This window comes from Amblyraja radiata, chromosome 24 (assembly GCF_010909765.2).
Source record: "Amblyraja radiata isolate CabotCenter1 chromosome 24, sAmbRad1.1.pri, whole genome shotgun sequence".
Classification (NCBI taxonomy): Eukaryota; Metazoa; Chordata; class Chondrichthyes; order Rajiformes; family Rajidae; genus Amblyraja; species Amblyraja radiata.
In genome coordinates this window covers 37,921,596-37,942,223 of record NC_045979.1, presented here as the reverse complement: position 1 = coordinate 37,942,223, position 20,628 = coordinate 37,921,596, and the positions used below count along the sequence as shown (strand labels likewise).

The 20,628-nt window shown below is 47.9% G+C and overlaps 1 protein-coding gene across 1 annotated transcript in view; it reads left to right on the top strand.

Moving 5' to 3' along the window:
* The window catches only part of il10 (interleukin 10), a 29,788-nt gene extending 10,496 nt beyond the window's left edge, over nt 1–19,292 (top strand). The window contains exons 2-5 of the mRNA XM_033042229.1: nt 8,975–9,037; nt 14,465–14,617; nt 17,767–17,844; nt 19,009–19,292. Of these exons, the coding sequence (XP_032898120.1) occupies nt 8,975–9,037; nt 14,465–14,617; nt 17,767–17,844; nt 19,009–19,104 (390 nt within the window). The 3' untranslated portion in view covers nt 19,105–19,292. The remainder of the gene's footprint in view (nt 1–8,974; nt 9,038–14,464; nt 14,618–17,766; nt 17,845–19,008) is intronic.
* The last annotated feature ends 1,336 nt before the right edge of the window (nt 19,293–20,628 follow it).

The following is a 20,628-nucleotide window of genomic DNA, read 5'->3' as shown; positions in this document are numbered from 1 at the left end:
TCTCACGCCTCTCTCTCTCAGCCTGAAGAAGGGCATTGCGGTTAACCGACCCCCTGTAAATTGCCCCAAACGTGTAGGATGCCACCCAGTGATAACACACAACTAGTGTGAACGGGTGATCGATGGTCAGTGCGGACTCGATGGGCCGAAGGGCCTGTACCGCTGAACTAGAAGCTCGTAACTTTAAAAAGGGCCCTGACCCGAAACGTCGCCTGTCCATTCCCCCCACAGACGCTGCCCGACCCGATGGGTTCCTCCAGCACTCCAGCACATAGAAAAAGAGGTGCAGGAGTAGGCCATTCGGCCCTTCGAGCCAGCACCGCCATTCAATATGATCATGGCTGATCATCCACGATCATTCCTGCCCTCTCCCCATATCCCTTGATTCCGTTAGCCCTAAGAGCTAAATCTAACTGTCTCTTGAACACATCCAGTGAATTGGCCTCCACTGCCTTCTGTGGCAGAGAATTCCACAGATTCACAACTCTCTGGGTGAAGATGTTTATCCTCATCTCAGTCCTAAATGGCCGACCCCTTATTCTTAAACTGTGATCAGCCATGATCACATTGAATGGCGGTGTTGGCTCGAAGGGCCGAATGGCCTCCTCATGCACCTATTGTCTACTGTCTGTTGTGACCCCCTGGTTCTGGACTCCCCCAACATCGGGAATTTTTTCCAGCATCTAGCCTGTCCAATCCCTTAAGAATGGTATATGTTTCCATAAGATCCCCTCACATCCTGCTAAATTCCAGCGAATACAAGCCCAGTCGACCCATTCTTTCATCATTTTTACCTGCGCCACCATCTTGTGCCTCATGGTTTCCAGCTCCAGTCAGCGACTCTACATCGGTGAAACCAAGCACAGGATTGGTGATCGCTTCACCCAACACCTCCGCTCGGTTCGCTTTAACCAACCTGATCTCCCAGTGGCTCAGCGCTTCAACTCCCCCTCCCATTCAGAATCCGACCTTTCTGTCCTGGGCCTCCTCCATGGCCAGAGTGAGCAACACCGTAAATTGGAGGAGCAGCACCTCATATTCCGCTTGGGCAGTTTACACCCCAGTGGTATGAACATTGGCTGCTCCAATTTCAGGTAGTCCCTGCATTCTCTTCCCCTTCCCAGCTCTCCCTCAGCCTACTGTCCCCGCCCCCGCCTCTTCCTTTCTTCTTCCCACCCCCCCCCCCCCCACCTCCACATCAGTCTGAAGAAGAGCCTCGACCCGAAACATCACCCATTCCATTGCTCCATAGATGCTGCCTCACCCGCTGAGTTTCTCCAGCATTTTTGTCTACCTTCGATTTTTCCAACATCTGCAGTTACATAGGAACATAGAAACATAGAAAATAGGTGCAGGAGGAGGCCATTCGGCCCTTCGAGCCAGCACCACCATTCATTGTGATCATGGCTGATCGTCCCCTATCAATGACCCGTGCCTGCCTTCTCCCCATATCATAGAAACATAGAAACATAGAAATTAGGTGCAGGAGTAGGCCATTCGGCCCTTCGAGCCTGCACCGCCATTCAATATGATCATGGCTGATCATCCAACTCAGTATCCCGTACCTGCCTTCTCTCCATACCCTCTGATCCCCTTAGCCACAAGGGCCACATCTAACTCCCTCTTAAATATAGCCAATGAACTGGCCTCGACTACCCTCTGTGGCAGGGAGTTCCAGAGATTCACCACTCTCTGTGTGAAAAAAGTTCTTCTCATCTCGGTTTTAAAGGATTTCCCCCTTATCCTTAAGCTGTGACCCCTTGTCCTGGACTTCCCCAACATCGGGAGCAATCTTCCTGCATCTAGCCTGTCCAACCCCTTAAGAATTTTGTAAGTTTCTATAAGATCCCCTCTCAATCTCCTAAATTCTAGAGAGTATAAACCAAGTCTATCCAGTCTTTCTTCATAAGACAGTCCTGACATCCCAGGAATCAGTCTGGTGAACCTTCTCTGCACTCCCTCTATGGCAATAATGTCCTTCCTCAGATTTGGAGACCAAAATTGTACGCAATACTCCAGGTGTGGTCTCACCAAGACCCTGTACAACTGCAGTAGAACCTCCCTGCTCCTATACTCAAATCCTTTTGCTATGAAAGCTAACATACCATTCGCTTTCTTCACTGCCTGCTGCACCTGCATATCCCTTGACTCCACTAGCCCCTAGAGCTCCATCTAACTCTCTCTTAAATCCATCCAGTGACTTGGCTTCCACTGCCCTCTGTGGCAGGGAATTCCACAAATTCACAACTCTCTGGGCGAAAAAGTTTTTTCTCACCTCAGTCTTAAATGGCCTCCCCTTTATTCTAAGACTGTGGCCCCTGGTTCTGGACTCGCCCAACATTGGGAACATTTTTCCTGCATCTAGCTTGTCCAGTCCTTTTATAATTTTATATGTTTCTATAAGTTCCTCCTTAAACATTCTTTCATCACATGTGTTTTGCTCGGTTCCAGCGACTGCAGCCTTCACAAGCTCTTCCTTTGCCAATGTTTACATTGCAGTTTCAACATCGCCTCCATCTTTTGATGAGAAATTGCTCTTGGCTCCGTGACCAGCGTACTGAGAAACCGTGTGTGCGCTACAAAGCCACGGCAGCCAGCCGCGGTGGTCGGGAAGATTACAAACACCTGCATAGGTTGAATTAGAATTGATCATAAACTGACTGTGCAAAACGCAGTTCTTTTTAGTCAGAGTTTATCTGAAACGTTCATTTTTTGCCCTTTGTACTTTTCAGTAATTTCTCCCACACGTTATAGTTGATTGTTGACTGGAACAGCACGAGACCGATGACTCAATCAAATTGCAGTGCCTTGATAATTCTACGCAGTTATTGTGTAGTCGCAGTCCAATGCCTGTCCCACTTACGTGATTTTTTTCCGGAGTCATAGTCGCAGAAAATTTTCGACATGTTGAAAATCCAGCGGAGACCAGAAAAAGGTATGACTCTTTGGGCGACTACTCACGACCATACAGGCGTCACCCTGCGATCGCGGTCACCCCACGAACAGTACAGCACAGGATCAGGCCCTTCGGCCCATCAATGTCTCTGCCTAACACGGAGCGTGTGTGTGTGTGTGTGGTCTTTCCGCTGACTGGTTAGCACGCAACAAAAAAGCTTTTCAGTATTCAGTATTTATATTAATGTCATTTTAACTGAGTACTTACAGACACAGATGAAACGAAAAAAATGTTTCTCAATCAGTACGGTTAATAAAAACAGGATAAATACATATAGCTTTAAAAATTAAAATTACTATATCTAAAATAGGCCAAAAAATTGAAATAAAAACAGACATTCAGACCAAACAGTGGCTTTGCTTTGACAGGGGCCTAGTTGTCAAAGTATGGGCGAGGTCAGATGTGTTGGTGTATGATGTATGGGGAGGGGACACAGTCCGTTAACCAGACTTATTACCTGTGGGAAGAAGCAGTGTGGAGCATCCTGCTGGTTTTGCAGCTGAGGCTCCTGTAACTCTTCCCAGATGGCAGAATGGAGAAGATGTGGGGTGATGGATGATAGGGGTCCTTGATGATGGAGATGGCTCTGCTGATGGATCTCCAACAGGAAACTGTACACTGTACCTCGCTACACGTGACAATCAGACTATCTTCACTGGACTGTATCCTTGCACTAAATGTTATTCCGTTTATCCTGTATCTGTGCATTGTGGACGGCTCGATTGTAATCATGTACAGTCTTTCCGCTGACTGGTTAGCCCGCAGCAAAAAGCTTTACACTGTACCTCGCTACATGTGACAATAAACCAAACTAAACTAAACTATATTAAGGAACTGCAGGTGCTGGTTTGCCAAAAAAAAAAAAAAAGACACAGAGTGCTGGAGTAACTCAGCGGGTCAGGCAGCATCTGTGGAGAAAATGGATAGGTGACGTTTCACAGAGTGCTGGAGTAACTCAGCGGGTCAGGCAGCATCTGTGGAGAACATGGATAGGTGACGTTTCACAGAGTGCTGGAGTAACTCAGCGGGTCAGGCAGCATCTGTGGAGAACGTGGATAGGTGACGTTTGGGGTCGGGACCCTTCTTCAGACTGATTTTAATCATGACATTCACTCAAAATTGCGATTTTTGCTGAAGTCACCGGTGGTTTTTTTTGCGCTCAGAGCCCTGGTGAAAATGCTGAGCAGTAATTATTAGAATCTGTGTGTATGGTTCAGCACATTGAGTCCGCTGGTAACCACCGATATCCTGTCGCAACACTGGGTGCACAGATTACATCTTCATCATGAGAAAGAAACAAAACCTAACTTCATGTTGAAGGTGATTTTTTTTGTGTGCAATTTGCAAGCAGCCTGGGCTCATGTGGCACTGTTTACAAGACAGGCTGTTTATTCCACTCAGTCATGGAGTAAGTCAACTCCATCACGTCAGCATCTCAACACAGCCTGCATTCCTGCCAAAGTGACATTTCAAAGCCCAAAGTGCATTTCCCTTGTGTTTATTAACTTACCTCACTGTGGATTGCTGGCGTATATCAAGCTGGGGTTTTTTTTTGTTTGTAAGAGTCATAAGGAACCGCAGATGCTGGTTTACACAACAACAAAAAAGATGCAAAGTGCTGGAGTAACTCAGCGGGTCAGGCAGCATCTGTGGAGAATGTGGATAGGTGATCCCTCTGGAGAGAAGGAATGGGTGAAGAAGGATCTCAACTAGAATTTAGAAGATTGAGGGGGGGATCTTATAGAAACTTACAAAATTCTTAAGGAGTTTGACAGGCTAGATGCAGGAAGATTGTTCCCGATGTTGGGGAAGTCCAGAACAAGGGGTCACAGTTTACGGATAAGGGGGAAATCTTTTAGGACCGAGATGAGAAAAACATTTTTCACACAGAGAGTGGTGAATCTCTGGAATTCTCTCCCACAGAAGGTAGTTGAGACCACAGTTCATTGACTATATTTAAGAGGGAGTTAGATGTGGCCCTTGTGGCTAAGGGGATCAGGGGGTATGGAGAGAAGGCAGGTACAGGATACTGAGTTGGATGATCAGCCATGATCATATTGAATGGTGGTGCAGGCTTGAAGGGCCGAATGGCCTACTCCTGCACCTATTGTCTATGTTTCTATGCTTCTATGACCCGAATCGTCACCTATTTCTCTTCTCCAGAGATGTTGCCTGACCCGCTGAGTTACTCCAGCTCATTGTGTCTGTCTATAGAGAATATGGATCAGTGATGTTTTAAATGGAACTCAGGTATTTGCAATCGAATGCAAGGTTATAAGGAATAGGAGAAGAATTAGGCCATTCGGCCCATCGAGTCTACTCCGACATTCAATCATGGCTGATCTATCTCTCCCTCCTAACCCCATTCTCCTGCCTTCTCCCCAAAACCCCTGACACCCGCACTAATCAACAATCTATCTACCTCTGCCTTAAATATAATAAATAATAACAATAATTATAATAAATAGTTTATTGATCCCTCAGGGAAATTCAGAAATATATCCACTGACTTGGTCTCCACAGCCGTCTGTGGCAAAGAATTCCAAAGATTCACCGCACCTGGCTAAAGAAATTCCTCCTCATCTCCTTCCTAATAAGGGAGCAAAGCAGAGGCTTCCCTGAGGGCAGGTATTGAGGGGGTGGAGTTAGGATTGAGAACCATCTCGGCAATAGGTTAAACCCTGATTTATCACCGCACACTGTAAGAGGGAACTACAAATGCCGGTTTAGAAGCATAGAAACATAGAAAATAGGTGCAGGAGTAGAGGCCATTTGGCCCTTCGAGCCTGCACCGCCATTCAACATGATCATGGCTGATCATCCAACTCAGTATCCTGTACCTGCCTTCTCTCCATACCCCCTGATCCCTTTAGCCACAAGGGCCACATCTAACTCCCTCTTAAATATAGCCAATGAACTGTGGCCTCAACTACCTTCTGCGGGAGAGTATTCCACAGATTCACCACTCTCTGTGTGAAAAAAGTTTTCCTTATCTCGGTCCTAAAAGATTTCCCCCTTATCCTTAAACTGTGACCCCTTGTTCTGGACTTTCCCAACATCGGGAACAATCTTCCTGCATCTAGCCTGTCCAACCCCTTAAAAATTTTGTAAGTTTCTATAAGATCCCCCCTCAATCTTCTAAATTCTAGCGAGTACAAGCCGAGTCTATCCAGTCTTTCTTCATATGAAAGTCCTGACATCTCAGGAATCAGTCTGGTGAACCTTCTCTGTACTCCCTCTATGGCAAGAATGTCTTTCCTCAGATTAGGAGACCAAAACTGTACGCAATACTCCAGGTGTGGTCTCTTTACTTTACACCGAAGGTAGACACAGAATGCTGCAGTAACTCAGCGGGACAGGCAACAACATCTCTGGAGAGAGGATTCAGGTGACGTTTCCGATCGAGACCCTTTGGACTGACGTCAGGGGAGAGGGGGATGCATAGACAGGGAAGTATAAGGTGTGAAAACGGGACAAAGGGGATGGAGAGAGAGGGAAATACACGATAGATCGCTGTTGGCTGGAGCAAAGCAACCAGAGAGAATGTAGTCGGAGACAGTCAGAATGGTGGGGGAACCGGGAAGGGGGAGGGGATGGAGAGAGAGGGAAAGCAAGGGTTACTTGAAGTTAGAGAAGTCAATGTTCATACCGCTGGGTTGTAAGCTGCCCTAGTGAAATATGAGGTGCTGTTCCTCCAATATGGGCTGGGCAAGGGAGAGGTAGAAGGTCCATTGAAGAAACGTCCCAACCCTGAAACGTCACCCATTCCTTGGCTCCAGAGATGCTGCCTGACCCGCTGAGTTACTCCAGCACTCTGTGTCTATTGACATCGCTGGGCACATCAACTGACCAAAATGCCAGCAACCTGCAAGAAGAGTTTGAGAAGCAGAAAACGAGGTTTGCAACTACAATATTCAACTTCAAAGGGTTAATTGCATAAGAATTATTTATCTACAACCACTGCAAAAACTATATGGTTGGGGGGGGGGGGGGGAATTAAGTTGTGTTTCTATACATTGCTCAAGGGGTCGATGGAAATTTGATTGCCAGGAAGCTATGGTGACATTTAGGGCCACCTCAAATAGTGTAACCCACAGGAAATTTCATAGGATGTTGCTGGCCACAGTGACCACAAAGAGGAACGTATATAGAGGCATCACAATCTCAATTCATCAAGTTGTAACAACTAGCGACAAGCCATGAAGTGTGTCATTGCCTTGTTGTGTATGCTGATCACCATCCAGTGTTGTTGGTGCAAACCTCGACATGCAGGCCATCCGTGCTTCAATTATGCAGTCTTCCCTGCACACATCCAGGAGCTCAGGACATCATATCACAGGATAAAGACTTACTTTGTAAGTATCAAACGTGACCAGGCCAGTAGAGAGTGGGCAGCTCTCCATAAAATCACCGCTGCTTTTTCTGATTTTTGCAATGGGGGAACGGTCAAACGTGAGCCCGAGGTCACGTCGAAGCAGCCTGCCTCACAGCGCCACAGACCCCGGCTCGGTCCTGGCCTCGGGTGCTGTCTGCGTGGAGTTTGCATGTTCGCTCTGTGACTGTTGGAGTAACTCAGCGGGACAGGCAGCGTCTCTGGGGAGAAGGGATGGGTGACCTTCAGGGTCGAGAAGAAGGGTCTCGACCAGAGACCTCACCCATTCCTCCTCTCCAGAGACGCTGCCTGTCCCGCTGAGTTACTCCAGCATCTTGTGTCTATTGATAGCAGGCGGTGCATCAACTGAATGGTTTCCTCCAGCTGCTCCGGTTTCCTCCCACATCCCAAAGGCGTGATGGTTTGGAGGTTAATCGGCCCCTCTGTAAAATGCCCCTCGTGTGTAGAGAGTGGATGAGGAAGTGGGATAACATAGAACTATTGTGAAGAGTGATCGCTGGTCGGGGTGGACCCGAGGCCTGGATCCATGCAGTTTCAAACCTGCCACAGAATTAGACACAGCTCTTAGTGTAACGATTCCAATAATACTAATTCTCTAATAAACATGTAGATGCAATCAGTGGATAAAGTTTAAAATGTAGCAATAATTATCTTGACAGTTTTATCCGTGATATTTGTGCTTTGATATCAATTAGTTTAAACCAATACGGTGTTGTTTTATTTAAGATAATATATTTTGCAGAATTTTTACATCTAAGGTGGTTCAATTGTACTTTGTCAAGTTGAGCAGGGGAGGGGTAGATCCAAGGATGCTCGGTTCAGATAAAGAAACGTTGAAGATGTTATTTTAGATTCATGTGTTGTGGAGAACGCAGATTTTAACTGAGAACCGCAACTTAGTTGGACAGGTTGTGGAAGCAAAGATCTGCAGTTGTTGGTTTAAACTGAAGATGCTGCTTTATGCCAGAGATAGACACAGAGTGCTGGAGTAACTCAGCGGGTCAGGCAGCATCTGTGGAGAACATGGATAGGTGACGTTTCACAGAGTGCTGGAGTAACTCAGTGGGTGCAGCAGCATCTATGGAGCTAAGGAAATAGGCAACGTTTCGGGCCGAAACCCTTATGGGTTTCGGCCCGAAACGTTGCCTATTTCCAGAAGGGTTTCGGCCCGAAACGTTGCCTATTTCCTTAGCTCCATAGATGCTGCTGCACCATAACTCAGTGGGTCAGGCAGCATCTGTGGAGAACATGGATAGGTGACGTTTCACAGAGTGCTGGAGTAACTCAGCGGGTCAGGCAGCATCTGTGGAGAACATGGATAGGTGACGTTTCACAGAGTGCTGGAGTAACTCAGCGGGTCAGGCAGCATCTGTGGTGTACATGGATAGGTGGCGTTTCACAGAGTGCTGGAGTAACTCAGCGGGTCAGGCAGCATCTGTGGAGAACATGGATAGGTGACGTTTCGGGTTCAATGGTACGTTGGTGTTACAGGTACCTATTTGGGGGGGGGGGGGGGGGGGGGACACTGCTTGAGCCGTGAGTGAACTGTGTGGGTGTCAGAAGATTCAGTTGATCATTGGATGAGTATTTTCACGCCGTGATTATGGTTTGTTTTGTTATTGCAGCAGAATAAAGATGACAATTTTAAGATATCGCTGCTGAGGAGACGAGACTTGCCGGAGTTCAAGGTAAGGTTCAGATTGAATATAAAGTGTTGTCCTTGACCCGTGACGGACTGGGAGTTGGGGTTCCACTGTGACGGCTCGATGTGCCAGCTGCTCGGGTTATCATTTTTAGTTTTTAGATTTTAGTTTTAGAGATAGATTTAGCGCGGAAACAGGCCCTTCGGCCCACCGGGTCTGCGCCGACCAGCGATCCCCGCACACTAATGCCCCTGTCCCACTTAGGAAACCTGAACGGAAACCTCTGGAGACTTTGCGCCCCACCCAAGGTTTCCGTGCGGTTCCCGGAGGTTTTTGACCGTCTCCCTACCTGCTTCCACTACCTGCAACCTCCGGCAACCACCTGCAACCTCCGGGAACCGCACGGAAACCTTGGGTGGGGCGCAAAGTCTCCGTTCAGGTTTCCTAAGTGGGACAGGGGCTTTACACTATCCTGCTACTAGGGGCAATTTTCACATACATACCAAGCCAATGAAGTCACAAACCTGTACGGATATAGTAGATGAGGTTGGAGGAGGTGCAAGTGAACCTCTGCCTAACCTGCAAGGACTGTCGGAGTCCCCGTGCGTTCAGTTTCACTGCTTTGTGTCTCGTGCCCAAGGCTGAGTCACTGACATCAATAGTCATCGGAAAATAAACAAAACATCACGGGTGGTGGATGAGAATGTTGCACTGATTGTACCTGTGACTTCCAACAACACAGACTCCACCAAGCAGAGATTAGGCTTCGGAAGCTGATTTGCCAGTCAGCTGTTTACTGCCAGTAGATTTATCAAACCTCTTGTTGGTGTTTAGTTGTGGTGGATGCAAGTTCACATTTTGTTAATTAGACCAAAATGCTGGAGTAACTCAGCGGGTCAGGCAGCATCTGTGGTGAACATGGATAGGTGACGTTTCACAGAGTGCTGGAGTAACTCAGCGGGTGCAGCAGGATTTATGGAGTTAAGGAAATAGGTAACGTTTCGGGCCGAAACCCAGAAGGGTTTCGGCCCGAAACGTTGCCTATTTCCAGAAGGGTTTCGGCCCGAAACGTTGCCTATTTCCAGAAGGGTTTCGGCCCGAAACGTTGCCTATTTCCTTAGCTCCATAGATGCTGCTGCACCATAACTCAGCGGGTCAGGCAGCATCTGTGGAGAACATGGATAGGTGACGTTTCACAGAGTGCTGGAGTAACTCAGCGGGTCAGGCAGCATCTGTGGAGAACATGGATAGGTGACGTTTCACAGAGTGCTGGAGTAACTCAGCGGGTCAGGCAGCATCTGTGGAGGACATGGATAGGTGACGTTTCAAGTCGTGATTTTTCTTCAGACTCAATTTTGCTAATTAGACTTGTCCCTGTCCCACCCCGGTCATTCCCTCTTCTCCCCGCTCCCGTCCGGCAGAAGGTACAGAAGCTTGAAAGCGCGCACCACCAGACTCAGGAACAGCTTCTTCCCCTCTGCTATCAAGCTTCTGAACGGCCCTTCCATAAGCTAGGGTACTGTCCGATTCACCTCTACCCCATTGCGGACATTGGACTTTGTCTGTGGAACTGATGCGCTACGATTGTGAGAATATATTCTGCTCTCTATTTTTAATTGTATTCTTGTGGTTGTACGGGGCCCTAGTGAGACCACACCTGGAGTATTGTGTGCAGTTTTTGTCTCCTAATTTGAGGAAGGACATTCTTGCTATTGAGTAAGTGCAGCGTAGGTTCACGAGGTTAATTCCCCGAATGGAGTGACTGGGCTTGTATTCACTGGAATTTAGAAAGACGAGAGGGGATCTTACAGAAACATATACAATTATTAAGATATTGGACAGGCTGGATGCAGGAAGTGTTGGGGAAGTGGAGGCCGGCTCACTGGATGTTTTCAAGAGAGAGTTAGATGGAGCTCTAGGGCTAACGGAATCAAGGGATATGGGGAGAAGGCAGCAACGGGGTACTGATTGTGGATGATCAGCCACGATCATATTGAATGGTGGTGCTGGCTCAAAGGGCCAAATGGCCTCTACTCCTGCACCTACTGTCTATGTTTCTATGTATGATATTACTTGATCTGATTGGATAACATGGAAAACAAAGCTCTTCACTACATTTGACAATATAAAAACCTAAACTTAAAGAATGGAGACACCAGGAACTGCAGATGCCGTTTACAAAAAAGAGACGGAAAGTGCTGGAGTAAGGCAGCATCTCTGGAGGACGTGGATCGCTGAGGTTTCAGGCTGACACCCTTCAGTTTTACAGTCAGTCTGAAGAAGGATCCCGACATGAAACGTCACCTATCCATGTTCTCCACAGATGCTGCCTGACCCGCTGAGTTACTCCAGCACTCTGTGAAACGTCACCTATCCATGTTCTCCACAGATGCTGCCTGACCCGCTGAGTTATGGTGCAGCAGCATCTATGGAGCTAAGGAAATAGGCAACGTTTCGGGCCGAAACCCTTCTGGAAATAGGCAACGTTTCGGGCCGAAACCCTTCCGGGTTTCGGCCCGAAACGTTGCCTATTTCCTTAGCTCCATAGATGCTGCTGCACCCGCTGAGTTACTCCAGCACTCTGTGTCTATCTTTGGTATAAACCAGCATCTGCAGTTCCTTCCGATTACCAGGTTTATGGGTTAACTGTCTTCTGTAAGCTGTCCCTAGGGTGTAGGATAGAACTAGTCTACGGGTGATTGCTAGTCGGCGTGGACTAGATGGGCTGAAGGGTCTGTTTCCACGCTGATCTCTGAGGCAAATTAAATTAAAATATAATAAATTATTTATCATTGTTTTTCATGAATTTCTATTGGCTGTCAGAACGGGAAACTTTGGCAATGACTGAGGAAGTTTATTTGAATATCATTTATTTCAGGGCTGTGCCTGCCACTCACATCGCTAATGTTATTGATATTAGTTCATTATTGCCACGTGTACTGAGGGACAGTGAAAAATGTTGTTTGCATGCTGTCCAGTCAATATAGTGTTACAGCGTAACAGTGTTACAGTTACAGAGAAAGTGCAGGTAGGAAAAAGCGTAAGGGCCGCAGAGAGGTAGGTTGGGAGATCGGGTTTACAATCTTAGCTCTGAGTCTTGATGCAGAATTTCAACCCAAAACATGGGCTTCCGCAGATGCTGTTTGACCAGTTGAGTTCTTCCAGCTGATCAACACTTTACACTTGAGAAGGTTGTGGAGGAACTCCTGTGGTCCTTCTGGTGAAGGTGCCTCAAATATCTGTGGGGGACACGGTTCCAAGGTGTAGACCCTGTGATGATGGGCTGAATGGCCTCCTACTCTCTGGGAATGAACTTGTTCTAACATGTAGTGGAACGTAATCTCCATGATGGAGTGGCACCTGTCTCATGTGGGACTGAGCGAGTGTTAGCGATGGTTCAGCAAGTACAAAGTACAACACCTCACCTGGTGGAGCCACATCCTCACAGCGCCAGAGACCCCGGTTCGATCCTGACCTCAGGGCCGCCTTTGTGTGGAGTTTGCACGTTCTCCCTGTGACCGCGTGGGTTTTCTCCGGGTGCTCCGGTTTCCTCCCACATCCCAAAGACGTGCGGGTTTGTAGGTTAATCGGCCCCTCTGTAAACTTCCCCCTAGTGTGTAGGGAGTGGATGGGAAAGTGGGATAGCACAGAACTAGTGTGAACGGGTGATCGATGGTCGGCGTGGACTCGATGGGCCGAAGGGCCTGTTTCCAATGCTCTAATGTTCAAAGGGATAAGCCATCTACAATTGCGGTCAGTGCTGCTGGAACAGCTGTGTGTAGACACAGACTCACTAACCCAAGGAGACAGAAGCAAAATACTGCAGGTGCTGGAAGTCTGAAATAAAACCCCACAAATCTAGAGATACCTGGCATGCCAGTCGGCATGTGTGGAGAAACAGAGTCACTGTTCAAATCAGTGATCTTACATCAAATGGTGACAAATGAAACCATACCTTGATCAGCTTGCCTTCACCATGGTCACTTTAAGAAAACACGAAATGCTGGAAGAACTCAGCGGGTCAGGCAGCATCTGCGGAGGGAACGGACGGGTTATGTTTCAGGTCAGGACCCTTCCTTAGACTGATTATAGTAGGAGGGAGAAAGCTGGAAGAGAGGTAGGAGGGGAATGGGACAAAGCCTGGCAAGTGATAGGTGGATACAGATGAGGGGGTCGGGGAGAGGAGAAGGTGGGTGTGGGGCAAGTTGGGCCGAAGGGCCTGTTTCCACACTGTGTGATTCCTTGAGTCTATGACAAGCTGGGAGAAGAAATTTAAAATTAAGTTTAAAAATAGAAAACAAAGTCATTTCATTTCATAATATTACGAAATGGAATCCCACTCATGAATTTCTGTTTGGGGTCAGGGTTGCCCAAACAGAGGACATTGAAAGGGAATTTATATAAATTTGGATCCTGACTAAGGCGTTACTTCATAAACTGTGACCAGTTGCAGTTTCCTTATGTAACTATCTTTCACAATCAAAACAGCAGTGACCTCTTGGCAATTAAAGGCACAGAGTGCTGGAGTAACTCAGCGGGTCAGGCAGCATCTGTGGAGAACGTGGATAGGTGATGTTACACAGAGTGCTGGAGTAACTCAGCGGGTGCAGCAGCATCTATGGAGCTAAGGAAATAGGCAACGTTTTGGGCCGAAACCCAGAAGGGTTTCGGCCCGAAACGTTGCCTATTTCCAGAAGGGTTTCGGCCCGAAACGTTGCCTATTTCCTTAGCTCCATAGATGCTGCTGCACCATAACTCAGTGGGGCAGGCAGCATCTGTGGAGAACATGGATAGGTGACGTTTCACAGAGTGCTGGAGTAACTCAGCGGGTGCAGCAGCATCTATGGAGCTAAGGAAATAGGCAACGTTTTGGGCCGAAACCCTTCCGGGTTTCGGCCCGAAACGTTGCCTATTTCCAGAAGGGTTTCGGCCCGAAACGTTGCCTATTTCCTTAGCTCCATAGATGCTGCTGCACCATAACTCAGTGGGTCAGGCAGCAACTGTGGAGAACGTGGATAGGTGACGTTTCGGGTCGAGACTCTTCATCAGGCTAAGAGTCAGGAAGGGGGAAACTAGAGATATTGGAAGGTGCTGAACAAAGCAGATGCTGCATTGATGAAGGTAGACAAAAATGCTGGAGAAACGCACCAGGTGAGGCAGCATCTATGGAGCGAAGGAAATAGGCGACGTTGCCTATTTTCTTCGCTCCATAGATGCTGCCTCACCCGCTTAGTTTCTCCAGCACTTTTGTCTATCTTCGATTTTCCAGCATCTGCAGTTCCTTCTGAAACAACATGCTCCATCGATGATTCAGGCAAAATGGATACAGGTGAAGGGATGGTGTCTGATGGTTGGATAAAGACCAGAGATTAAATGGCAGAGGATTGAGGAGTTGTCCATTATGAAGGTGACAGGTGGATACGAATGTCAGTGTGCGTTTTGTGAACCATCATTTGACGTTTGTGTGTTTAGGACAATCACAGTTGCCAGTTCCTGAAGGAAATGCTGAACTTTTATCTCACGGACGTGATCCCTGCAGCCAAGACCCACAGCAGAGTCATCAACACGTCCGTCAGCAAGATCGGAAACGCCTTGCACGAGCTGCACGCCAACGTACAGAAATGTGTGAGTATTCAATCTGCCCGGCCCTTCATAGGGTCACAGAGTCACAGGGTCTCAGGGACACAGAGACATAGAGACACAGAGTCACAGGGTCACAGAGAAACAGAGACACAGAGACACACAGAGACACAGGCACAGAGACACAGTCACAGACACACAGTCACAGAGACACAGACACAGAGAGACACAGAGTTACAGAGACACAGAGACACAGACACAGAGACACAGAGACACAGAGACACACTAGAGAAGCAGATACACTCACAACTGATGAAAGACACTTGGACAGGAAGAGTTCAGTGGGATGTGGGCCAAACGTGGTGGGGTGGGACTGGTGTAAATGGGGCATCTCGGTTGGCATGGACAAGATGGGCTGAAGGGCCTGTTTGCTCACTGCATGGGCCTACCTCCATTGATGTTCTGATACTAGTCCAGATGCTTCACTTTGTTGCATTAATTTGCAGCAGCAGTGGTGTTGCATCTCCCTGCAGCTGGCATAGAAACATAGACAATAGGTAGACAAAAGTACTGGAGAAATCTGCCCGGGTGCAGCAGCATCTATGGAGCGAAGGAAATAGGCAACGTTTCGGCCCGAAACCCTTCTGGAAATAGGCAACGTTTCGGGCCGAAACCCTTCCGGGTTTCGACCCGAAACGTTGCCTATTTCCTTCGCTCCATAGATGCTGCTGCACCCACTGAGTTTCTCCAGCACTTTTGTCTACCTTCGATTTTCCAGCATCTGCTTAAACATAGAAAATAGGTGCAGGAGTAGAGGCCATTCAGCCCTTCGAATTGTGAGAGTTGTGAATTTGTGGAATTCCCTGCCACAGAGGGCAGTGGAGGCCAAGTCACTGGATGGATTTAAGAGAGAGTTAGATAGAGCTCTAGGGGCTAGTGGAGTCAAGGGATATGGGGAGAAGGCAGGCACGGGTTATTGATCGGGGACGATCAGCCATGATCACAATGAATGGCGGTGCTGGCTCGAAGGGCTCGAAGTCCTGCACCTATTGTCTATGTTTCTAGTAGACTTCGGCAGCTGATGAGAGCGCTGCTCGAATGCTGCGACAACTCAGAACGAAACAAAAGGCAGGCGTCACACGAGTGCTTCACCACACCCGCTGTGTAAAACCGTTAACCAGAGGCGCTGCTGTGGGCGCAAAAACATGAGCGACAATAACGAATGCAAATTGACTGAGGGACTGCACCAGAGCAGCCGACACCAAAGAAAGATCTGCTGACCTAATTGCTTTTGCAGCAAATTGCTGTGATCCAAGTAATGGCAGTCACTGCAGGCAGCTAGGTCGAACACTGGGGCATTCAGTAACGGCCACGTGAGTTCACAAGTTCACCAGCTATAGGAGTAGAATCAGGCCATTCGGCCCATCGAGTCCGCTCCACCATTCAATCATGGCTGATCTCTGCCTCCTAATCCCATTCTGCTGCCTTCTCCCCATAACCCTCGGCGCCCGTCCTAATCAAGAATTTGTCTATCACTGCCTTAAAAATACCCGCTGACTTGTGGCCTCCACTGCCTTCTGTGGCAATGAGTTCCACGAACCCTCTGACTAAAGAAGTTCCTCCTTTCTAAAAGAGCTCCCTTTAATTCTGAGGCTGTGACCTCTGGTCCTAGACTCTCCCACTAGTGGAAACATCCTCTCCACATCCACTCTATCCAGGCCTTTCATTATTCTGTAAGTTTCAATGAGGTCCCCCCTCATTCTTCTAAACTCCAGCGAGTACAGGCCCAGTGTGACAAACGCTCATCATAGGTTAACCCACTCATTCCTGGAATCATTCTTGTAAACCTCCTCTGGACCCTCCCCAGAGCCAGCACATCCTTCCTCAGATACGGGGCCCAAAACTGCTCACAATATTCCCAATGCAGCCTGACCAGCGCCTTATAGAGCCTCAGCATTCCACCCCTGTTTTTGTATTCCAGTCCTCTTGATATAAATGTGGAGGAAAGAACTGCAGATGCTGGTTTAAACTGAAGATAGACACAAAGTGCTGGAGTAACTCAGCGGGCCAGGCAGCATCTGTGGAGAGAGGGAATGGGTGATGTTTCGGGTCTGAAGAAGGGTCTCGACCCGAAACGTCACCCATTCCTTCTCTCCAGAGATGCTGCCTGTCCCGCTGAGTTACTCCAGCACTTTGTGTCAATCTCTTGATATAAATGCTAGCTTTGAATTTGCATTCCTTACTACCGATTCGACTTGCAAATGGACTTTTTCGGAGTCCTTCACCAGCACTCCCAAGTCCCTTCGCACCTCCGATTTCTGGATTCCCTCTCTCCCTTTAAAAAATATTATTTATTCATATTACCAAAATGCACGACTCTGCGCTTTCCTCTACTGAATTTAATCCGTCTCTTCTCTGCCCACTTTCCTAACCTGTTCACCTCCTCCTGCAGAATCCCTGCTTCCTCTACAGTGCCGAGCCCTCTACCTATCTCAGCATCATCTGCAAAGTTCAATCCCCTCATCCAAACCATTAATACACAACATGAAGTGTCACAGCCCCAGCACTGATACTAATCCCACACGCCAGTGAAACTAGAGTCTTTTTTAATCATTTTGTGACTCAGAAAGTGATTCAGCAATAAACGTCACAATTCCCCAGGTCTGAGACTCGACTCTGAGACAGCGAAGTGCCTCTTAGTGTAAGGAAGGAACTGCAGACGCTGGCTTATATGGAAGATACACAAAGCTGGAGTAACTCAGCGGGACAGGCAGCATCTCTGGAGGGAAGGAACGGGTGACGTTTCGGGTCGAGACCCTTCTTCAGACTGAAACAGAGAGATGGGGGAGGGGGGGGGGGTGGAAACTGGAGGCGAGAAAAGACACCAGGTGGCCTCTGGAAGAGTGGAGCCCACAATGGTCCATTGTTGGCTGGGCCAGGTGTGCCAAGGATGGATTTAAGAGAGAGTTAGATAGAGCTCTAGGGGCTAGTGGAGTCAAGGGATATGGGGAGAAGGCAGGCACGGGTTATTAATAGGGGACCATCAGCCATGATCACAATGAATGGCGGTGCTGGCTCGAAGGGCCGAATGGCCTCCTCCTGCACCTGTTTTCTATGTTTCTGTGTAATGTATGAGTTTTCCAACGTGGACGGTGTGGAAGCCATTTTGTAACGGCCCATGCGTTGCCTTGCAGCATCTGTTCTTCTCCTGCGATCGTTGCAGCTGCAATCAAACTCCACACTTCCGGAACATTCAACGGACGTTCAAGCAGGTAAGAGAGAGTGACCAGGTGTTCAATTAGGGAGTTAGTTGTGGCCCTTGTGGCTAAAGGGATCAGGGGGTATGGAGAGAAGGCAGGGATGGGATACTGAGTTGGATGATCAGCCATGATCATATTGAATGGCGAATGGTGCAGGCTCGAAGGGCCGAATGGCCTCTACTCCTGCACCTATTGTCTATGTTTCTATGTTTCAATTATCCGCTCAGCTCCGGGGAGAAGGGGCAGAGAAGATTTACCAGGACTCGAGGGGCCTGAGCTACAGGGAGAGGTTGAGTAGGCTGGGACTCTATTCCTTGGAGCACAGGAGCCTGAGGGCTGATCTTACAGAGGTGTACAAGATCGTGTGGGGAATAGATTGGGAAGACGCACAGAGTCTTTGACCCAGAGTAGGGGAAATGTGAATCAGAAGACATGGGTTGAAGGTGAGAGAGGGGAGGGGGGGAAAGATTGAATAGGAACCTGAGGGGTAACTTTTTCCACACAGAGGGTGGTGGGTGTGTGGAACGAGCTGCTGGAGGAGGTAGTTGAGGCTGGGACTATCCCAACGTTTAAGAAACAGTTAGACAGGTACATGGATAGTAGACAAAATTGCTGGAGAAACTCAGCGGGTGCGGCAGCATCTATGGAGCGAAGGAAATAGGCAACGTTTCGGGCCAAAACCCTTCTGGAAATAGGCAACGTTTCGGGACGAAACCCGGAAGGGTTTCGTCCCGAAACGTTGCCTATTTCCTTCGCTCCATAGATGCTGCTACACACGCTGAGTTCCTCCATCAATTTTATCTACCTTCGATTCTCCAGCATCTGCAGTTCCTTGTTAAACAGGTACATGAATAGGACAGGTTTGGAGGGATGTGGGCCAAAACGCAGGCAAGGTGGGACTAGTGTAGCTGGGGCATGTTGGGCTGGCGTGGCCAAGTAGGGCCGAAGGGCCTGTTTCCACATTGTATCACTCTATGACTAGTGTAGCTGGGGCATGTTGGGCTGGGGTGGCCAAGTCGGGCCAAGTCGGGCCGAAGGGCCTGTTTCCACACTGTATCACTCTATGACTAGTGTAGCTGGGGCATGTTGGGCTGGGGTGGCCAAGTCGGGCCGAAGGGCCTGTTTCCACACTGTGTGACACAAGGCAAGGCACTAACGTGTTATTGTCCTCTCCAGCTACAGGTGAAAGGCGTGTACAAAGCCATGAGTGAACTCAACACCTTCATTGACTGGATCTGGAACTACATCAACATGAAGAAGAACAGTTCCTGAATGAAGAAAGCCGCTAGTATTTACATTTATATTTATATTTAGGCTGGGCAGTTACAGGGTCTTGCAGCTGCTTGTGAAGTTGCTCCTCATCTTTCACTGGCCCCTTTCTTGCTGCCATACTCGTTCCAGGACAACTTTGTCTGACAATGTCGCTAGAACAAGGTGCGGTACAGTACAGGAACAGGCCCTTCAGCCCAACCCATCCATGCTGCCCCATCTGAGCTTGTCCCATTTGCTTTCAGGACCGTTCCTATCCATGTACCTGCACGTGATCAGCTTGCCTCCATTCCCTGCATATCCATGTCCCTATCCAAAAGCTTCTTAAACCCCACTATCATATCTGCCTCCACCACCACCCCCACCCCTGGCAGCGCGTTCCAGGCACCCACCACCCTCTGTGTAAAACAACTTGCCCCTCTCACCCTCAAACCCCTGTCCCACGGTACGAGTTCATTCCAAGAATTCTCCCGAGTTTGCCTTGATTCCAACGCGGAGATTTACGGTAATGGCCGCTCGTCGGTACTCGGGGCTCTCGAGGACATTTTTCATCATGTTGAAAAATCTTCACCAGTCTTCCCGTGCTTACATGCCGTTAGCGAGTCTTCCCGAGTACCTGCCGTTAGCGCTAAGAGACGTCCCCGAGCTCCGACGTACCCGCTATGTTCATTCTCCGTGCTAACCACCAGTTTGATTTTTTCTAAACTCGGGAGAGCTCTTGGAATGGGACAGGGCTATAAAGCTGCGCCCTCTAGTCTTGGACATCTCCACTCTGGGGAAAAGGTTCTGACTATCTACCCTATCTACGCCTCTCATAAAGACCACACCCCATCACTTCTCCATTACACTCTCCCCCTCTCACCTCTCGCTGTGTTAGATATTTCAGTCCTCTGAGATTGTCCGACATTTCCACAGTTACCTCCACATCGAGACACTTCCCCTCTTGGGCAACTCTGTGCAATTTTCCCGTGACTGCTCAATCTAAATGTAAATCGCATCTGAATGAATTTCATTCAATTCTTTATTTTTTTTCCACGGAATGAAAAATGCAAATTATATTTTTTTAATATTTTGTAATCTCTTCTTAGATCAGCAAAGTTATAGTTTTGTCAGATAATGAATTTTAGAAACATGAAATGGAACAAAAATAACTTTCGCAGTGTTCATCTTATTTGCTGAATATTCTCGACTGTTAGTGGACTGTATATTTTAATACACAACTGAAATATTTTAATCTGCATTTTTTTACTATTTATGAGTGCAATATCGAGTTTAATTAAGTTTAATTTCAACGTATTTTCATATACCCATCCATTACTGTATCAGTAAATTTGTAACAACAATTTAAAGTGTATTGCTAAAGTCACTGTTCATTTCAATCCAGCTATTTATTGACTTGTAATGAATGCAGTTTGTGTTTGGATGAATGTGTACCTGTATGTACTTTATGATGTTACAATGCCTTGTCTCAATAGACAATATGTGCAGGAGGAGGCCATTCGGCTCTGCGAGCCAGCACTGCCATTC